The sequence below is a fragment of the Pagrus major genome, chromosome 12 (assembly GCF_040436345.1).
Source record: "Pagrus major chromosome 12, Pma_NU_1.0".
In the NCBI taxonomy this organism is placed as follows: Eukaryota; Metazoa; Chordata; class Actinopteri; order Spariformes; family Sparidae; genus Pagrus; species Pagrus major.
This window is the reverse complement of record NC_133226.1, coordinates 18,690,971-18,698,266: the sequence shown is the minus strand read 5'-3', so window position 1 is coordinate 18,698,266 and position 7,296 is coordinate 18,690,971. Positions and strand designations below refer to the sequence as shown.

General features: G+C 41.3%; 1 protein-coding gene across 1 annotated transcript; it reads right to left on the bottom strand.

The window, feature by feature from the left end:
- Nucleotides 1-4,128: 4,128 nt before the first annotated feature.
- On the bottom strand, nucleotides 4,129-6,969 carry edf1 (endothelial differentiation-related factor 1). Its single transcript, XM_073477867.1, has 5 exons — nucleotides 6,723-6,969; nucleotides 5,612-5,663; nucleotides 5,217-5,377; nucleotides 4,851-4,944; nucleotides 4,129-4,753 (listed from the first exon to the last, which is right to left on the bottom strand). The coding sequence occupies exons 1-5, from the start codon at nucleotides 6,798-6,800 to the stop codon at nucleotides 4,692-4,694; spliced, it is 447 nt and encodes a 148-aa protein (XP_073333968.1). The 5' UTR covers nucleotides 6,801-6,969; the 3' UTR covers nucleotides 4,129-4,691.
- Between the last annotated feature and the right edge of the window lie 327 nt (nucleotides 6,970-7,296).

Sequence of the window (7,296 nt, the reverse complement as noted above, 5' to 3'; positions counted from 1 at the left end):
TCCCTTGTCATAGGTGGAACTATGTTGCTATGGTGTTTTGACCAATGGAATGGCATTTCCAGGAACGCAGTCAGTCTCTGTCTCCCTTTCTCACACACACACACACACACACACACACACACACACACACACACACACACACACACACACACTTGCCGGATGAAGCAGCCTGTTGAGCAAGAATCCAAATAACCCCCTGGTAACAACATGGCTCCTTTCTTTGTTTGTCCAGTGAACACCGGTCAGCAGGTTGCATACTTTGTCAGAGCAAATATGCATCCCAGCAAACCGTCTTCAGAGCTCAGGAGACAAAAACAAAGACCGCAAACTCAAGCCTCCCATGACTAAACTATGAATATGGTATATATATAAAACATATCATTGTGAAGTAAATGTTGATTTAACAACGCAATGGCTTTAGAATAATTACACCATCTGTGTTTACATTGTTTCGCAATAAACCTTGCTTTCAGTTGGCTATTCTGTCTGCTACCAGGCAAGAAATCTCCTGGGAAAATGAAGGCTCACTGGTGACCTAGCCAGGCTGGCAGCCTGGCACCATTTCTATCTGCTTTCATGTCTCCATTGGAGCTAAATGAATGATTTAACTCACGTTTTGTCCTCTGTTGTTGGTAGTTGCAACTCTGAGGAAAATGGAGGAGATCTAGCTGTCTTTTGACAGCGGCGCCAACAATGAACAATACCACTTGGAAGTGCTAGGTGGGGGAAAGTAGAGTAATTGCTAACTGCTGCCAACTGTAGCTGCTAACTGTAGCTGCCATGAGCTAGTTAGCTCAGTTAGCCATGCAGCTAGCCCTCCAAACTGGGAGTTCAGAGAGGAGAAGGGAGCGTTGGTGTTCACACCGCTAGCACGGGAGCTTTATACTGGGATGGGTCGGGGCTAGCTGGTTAGCATGCTAACTTCAGTAGATATCTTTGCAACACAATACACAGACATCATAATGTGAGAGCTGTTATTCACATTCTGCCAATAATTTTATTACATTTTTATATGTTTTCAACTAAAATTCATACATATTGCACCTTTAAATAAATAATTCTGGAGCACTAAATACAAAATCACAACATGTATTTATATCCACAAGCATGACAACATGCAAGTTATGCACATCAAGTGACTGTGGATGGTGCACAAACAGGCACATGACATATTTCACCCACACTCATGTATTCATCCCATTAAAGGTGTGAATATTTTATGCTCAGTGTTGGCTGGCTCGGCTGGCCCGAGGAAAGCTTTCTAGAGAAGTTCCCAGGCCAAATTTCCTTTCACAGTGTCATGGCAGAGCCAGCAGCTGATCTCACGGTCGCCCAGAGTGCTCCTGCTCCGTCGGTTCAACATAGCTGCCTATTAGCGTGTGCTCGCTCAGCACTCTGGGGAGGATTTCCCATTGAAGGTGAGTGGAGATGTGGGGCAGCTCCCCTGTCTGTGACCTTGCTGTTGTGTTGTTGCATGTTTTGAATTTGTGGCCTGTTGGTTCCTTGCTCACCTCCGTTTGCAACAACGTGTCTTCTTAACATTGCTGCTTGAACTGAAATGGCATGCTTAGCTTTTGGCAGATTCTGTGTTTAGGATATGGGTCAATCCCCAAAACACAGATCAAACCCTGAAGCCACGGACTAAAGACATCTTGATATGTAACAGTAGGAAAAGCACAGGTGTAAACAAGCAAAATAATAATTAATTCCATTTAGCTGCTTCCCGTTTCAGGGTCTTGGTATTATGCATAATGGCTCGCTGTCACACTATCACACTGTCACGGGACATTTGAATAAAACAGAGCCACAGTTAATGTTATTAGTAACACCTGTGTCAAAGTGTCTGCCATGAAAAAGGCTTATTACAAAACACATGGCACCATTGCTCTCTGATTATTAATTAGAACAATTAAAGTGACACGTCATGTGACCCAGCATCACCCAGGACAACGTACCCCAACACGAGCAGACGATGCACAGTCACAGCTGCAGTTCGCTACGTGTGCTCTGCTAATGCTGTGTCTTTGGTGGCTCCTTCTAATGTTGACCACATGGATTCACGGATAAACCACAAGGTCTTATCTCAGCAAACAAGAGACGGCGCTGTAGGGCCTGATAGAGGTTATACAGGACAGAGGACTTCACTGTGTGCTCTTCCTCTCACCTGAGGGTGGAGGACTTTTATTCCCCGGCTCCAGTATGATGCTGATGATCCTACATATCTACTGTAGGCTGTAGGAATGATTACTCCTCAGTCCTTAGTCTTGGCAAAACTGCCTCACAGATAATCCAGACATCTACAGATCCTCTCCTAGTCCTTCACGATCCTTGAGCCTTCAAGCGCTCGTCAATACACCTCTGATTTTTGCCCTTGAATGTGTTCTGTCCCACTTGCACTTCCCCTCACCATGCTGCTTTTGTTGCTCTGCAACAATGAGGTCCATGAATCTTTAATAACAAAGAAGGCAGCCTTACCACTGGCAAAAATAATACTCAATAACCTATAGTATGAAGGGGGATCGCTGCAGAGGAATAAAAAAAGCTCTGCAAATCAAAATTAAAGCTTCATAAATGCCAATCAAACATTTTTCAAGCCAAGGAGCTGATGGAGAGAAGGAGCAGGGACACCCTATTACATACATTGCAAAAATTGGGCCAACAATAACATGTAGGGCAGGCGGGCCTATAGTGCAACGTATAAACTGATTTTCCTTATTAGATCTGTGGTTTAGACAAGTCGACAGTCTCTTGCTCAATAAATTACAAAACGACACTCGTGGTTTAGAAGAAAGTCCGAACACTTGTAATACAGATAACTGGCCGGTATGTCTCAACAGAACGTAGTAAGCTGACTAGTTCTCCTTTACGAATGGGGACACAAAGGTTAGCTTTCTTACATGATTGCACAGGAAATCATTAATGTTGTGTAATTTAAATATTCTTTTAATGACTATAACTATCAAACTATAATTTGGTGGCCTCCCACGGTAACTCTGAGGACCCCCTCGGGGTCAAAACCCCCTTTTTTTGAAAACCCAGGTGCAGGTCTCAATTTTGAGACTCTTAAAGGGTAACGCCACCAATTTGACACATTAAAGCAGTCCATTAGTGTGACATCACTGGAGGCAGTTTATCAGATTACATGCAGCTCCCTCTGGAGCCACTGAAGGCTTGATACTACTTTTTCACATATGCAGCAGTACCTGCAGCAACACCTGTAAACACAATTTAATGTGTAAAATTGGTGGAGTTACCCTTTAAAAGAAACTTGAAGCATGCCAAAACATTTCAACATCTCTCTAAAAACTGCCTAAACTCATAATTATAATTGACACTTTGTTCACGTTCGAATGATTCACCTGTGCTTTATCAGCAGAGGTAAACAAAAATGATGTACAGGTCGAGACACACTTTTTGGTAGCGCTTATAAAGATTCCCATATTTGTAAAATAATTTAAAGCTTTTTGGCATAAAGCAGTCACAACTTTGCATGAAAATATAACAGCAGCAAACTTTTTATGCAGTATAATGGATGAGTACAACAATCCCAGTATACTCCTGGTACAGTTCTGACACCTAGTGGCTCAACTGTAGTACTACATTCAGATTTTTGCTTGACGCAGCATTCTGTCTCTCTAACTTCTGATTGTGCAGCAGCTCAAATATTAGTTTTGATTGTAAATGTAATCATTTACTAAAATTCTGAAAAGTATCTGATATTACATGTGTCCAAGAATCAAAAGTAATTTCCAAGAGATAAATGTACTTCAGTATCACAGAAAGTGACATATATATTAACGTGTATGTACTGTATTCTCTGGGTCGACCAATAACCTGCCTGGCCAACCAGATCCGATATTCAGCATTTTTCTAATCATGAGAATATTTTGTTTAATCCAGCTGGTGATACAAATATTAAATTTAAAAAATGCACTTCTTCAGCTATCATGCAGCATCCAGTCTGCAATCTAACTGGTGACTTAAGTTATTCAATGATTGTCGTGGAGTAAAAAAGTTTAATATTTGCTTTAAATATGTAGAGTGGAAGTATAAAGTACCAGAAACACTTGTACAAGTGCCTCAAAATTGCTTGAGTAATGAAAGTGAATATAAATGCACAACCAGAAATGTCATGAACTGCCAAACTTTATTTCAAGATCAAAACAAAGCACAGCATTAAAACATTTTAACACTGTAATGACATTCACCCACTGTCTTGAGTGTGTGAAAAAAGATGCAATCAAGCACTTTCGGATCAACATCATGCTGAGAATTAACGTTAAGTCAAACTAGTTTGTTTGGTCATGAAAACTAATTCACCTTTTATGATTTTTACATCACTATCAAAAAGTTGAATCCATCATGCCAAAAGCCTAAGCAGACGTGAGTTAAAAGAAATACACAGAACCTCGAGTTTGTGACGTTGAAAAAAAACAAAATGCATTCGATCATTCGTTTGATTATGTGGTCAAAAGAGTGTTTTCTGATGACTTGTCAGTATGCAGCTTGTAATGGAAGTGGAGCACCGTGTCCTCGGGCAGGACACAGGTGAGATCAGCCCAGGTAGAGGGAGGGAAGGGAATGAGACGAGGAGAAATCTGAGGGTCTTGGAGGTAGGGTAGGGGAGTGGTTTGGGGTTTCATTAACAGGGAAAGATGGGACCTGGGAGGGCTGATTTCGAGGCTTTGTGTTCATTTCTTCTTGGGTTTTGCTTCCAGGGGTTGCCCAATATCCTTCCCACGCAGTTTCATCCCTGTTCACAACGGAGGAGGAACATAGAAGTTATACAACCGGCAACTGAGACGTAACAAACATGATCGTTGAATTTAAGCAAACGGTATTCTTCTTACCAATCGCTCTCTCTAGCTTGCCCAGGACCTGGTTGTTGGGAATTGCTCTCCCGCACTCGTAGTCCGCAATGACTTGAGGCTTCTCGTTAATTTTCTGAGGAAAAGATTTGACATAAATAATTAACAAATGTATCTAAACACAAGGACCAAGGCCAGTAATACTACTCAAGCATACACATAAACACTTCCTGTAGCTGGGACTTTTTATCTCAGGGCTGTGTTGTTCACATTAGTGCAGAAAACTGTTTCAAAACATGTTTTCAAAACATGTAAACAATGTTTTACAAATCCAGAAAACAAAATGGATCATTCCCATCAGCTATTACATGCTATCCAGGTCAGTATATGAGAAGTCTTCATACTCACAGTGGCCAGGTCTTTCTGAGTCAGGCCTCTCTCCTGCCTGCCTTGCTGAATGACCTTGCCCACCTCCAGGGGAACCCTGTCATGGTGCAGCTCCTCGGTCTCTCGGTCCAGTTTGGCCGTGTTCTTTGTCACAAGATGCTGTTTGTTCTGCCCTGCTGACCCTGTGAGACAAGCAGTGGATCAGTGTTATGTTGGGGCATCGTGCAGGGTGATAGACATGCAGAAACGGCATAATCGCAATACAAGCCATTCAATCTAATCTAGTGATTTCCATGCTTTGCCTGCAAAATTAAACACTGAATGAAGAGAATAATCAATAAAATGCACTTAAAATAAGGTCCCTCTGCAATTTAACTTTTTTATATACCAAATTGGTGAAGAATGCATAAATTTACATTTCTTGGTTGTCTCAATGTCCTCCCCACGTCTCTGAGCAGTGGTGATAGCCTAGAAAACAGATGGACATGTACACATCTTAAAATTTAAAACATAATCCAAATTTATTGACAGTAGATTACATGAAAACCAGGCTCATAAAAAAGCCTTATTGCTTTTGGCTCAAAATAGCAGGTGCTGTTAATAAGTAACTAAGTATGACGAAGAAGTTAAACAACAGATAACATGATGAACAATCCTGCCTGAGCTCAACATTGCTTTCCCAAAACAGACATTGGAAACCACATTTTAAAGTCATTTTAAAACACATGTGCACTGGATTTGTCTGTAGCATTTAATGACTATTAAGAACAGCTGATTACCAGACATCTGCATGGGCGTTGGACCCGTCCAACCCAACTTAAAAACATAAAACTATAATTATAAAGTAGTGTTAGGTATGAGTACCTAGCCATCGCCAGGTTATCCTTATTAGGGTAGCATAGCTTGCTAGTGCTAGCTAGCTAGTTAGTTTCTATTTTGGTTACGGCCAGATATAACGTTAGCTACACCGTCATTGAGTGTTAATTTCTGGGAGAGGTTTGGTTTACCAAAGACACCATGAGTTAATGAAAGAATGGCGTTTTGAAAACGTGGCTTTAATTTGAATAACTGGACGTAACATAGCTAACGTCATTTGGCTATCTAGCTAACACAACTTGCGTTAAGCTAACGCTAACTGTAACGGTGCTTCCCGGAGTTTGTTTTATGACAGGGAGATAATAACGATCCTACAAGGGCTACTAATCTGAAATACGTCCGCTAGAGTCGAGTAAACTTACTAGTTAACTAACCAAGTAGTCAGTTAGTTAAATCCCGACATTTAAAAATTGTTTGCTGGAAGACAAAAACCTTTCTGTCCACTGTTGTTATTAAACTGACCCACGACACATGGTCGACGTTTGCTCCCATCACGCACATAAATGATCGCTTTAACCCATATATTATGTACTAGTCGTGTTGACTATAACCTGAAACACGATTTTACCTCGTTTTAAGTGACATAGTTAACAGTATGTGCTCAAAACAAATTAAAAAAAACAGACGAAGAGGTGAAGTGTTCATGCTAACCTGCTTGGATTTGGCCTGGGCAGCCGTCGGCCCCTTCTTCCTCAACACAGTCACGGTATCCCAGTCACTTTCTGCCATGTTTTCAGGGGTTCACTCGATACCCGTAACGTTTAACAATAGATACAAAAATAAGTTTAACTCCGTGTGTTCAAAATGATCCCTTTAAAGAGGGCAAGTTAGTGCTACTTTGTCGTGTCAGACGCTCCTTCCAGAAGTGTCACCCACGCGTTTCTGCCAAAGCTTTATTTAAAACGCAGTGATGATCAGTGACAGAATGGAGGCGTCTCAGCAGCGACCCCTGCTGGTGGTGGAGCACATCGACTTGACCTACATCCACATGGACAGGTTTCTCAAGCGTGTGATTGCTCTGTTAAAACAAACATTACATCAGACAGAAGAAAAACACGCTGCAACTTATCCAGTTATTGCAAAGATATTGGCTGTTTTTCAGAACAAAGTACACACTAACAAAGTCTAGGCTTACATCAGTTTAATACTGGATCTCACAGCCTGAAGTAAGAACTGCCCTTTACCATTGTCGTCTTTCTTTCACAGAATCAAAATCAAAAATTAA

Bases quoted from the DNA above. Each gene is read 5' to 3' on its own strand.
- edf1 (XM_073477867.1), bottom strand. From the start codon at position 6,800: ATGGCAGAAAGTGACTGGGATACCGTGACTGTGTTGAGGAAGAAGGGG. The intron at 5,664-6,722 runs GTTAGCATGAAC...TCTGTTTTCTAG, and splicing joins CCCAGGCCAAATCCAAGCAG to GCTATCACCACTGCTCAGAG. The intron at 4,945-5,216 runs GTGAGTATGAAG...TCTTTTCCTCAG, and splicing joins CTCAGAAAGACCTGGCCACT to AAAATTAACGAGAAGCCTCA.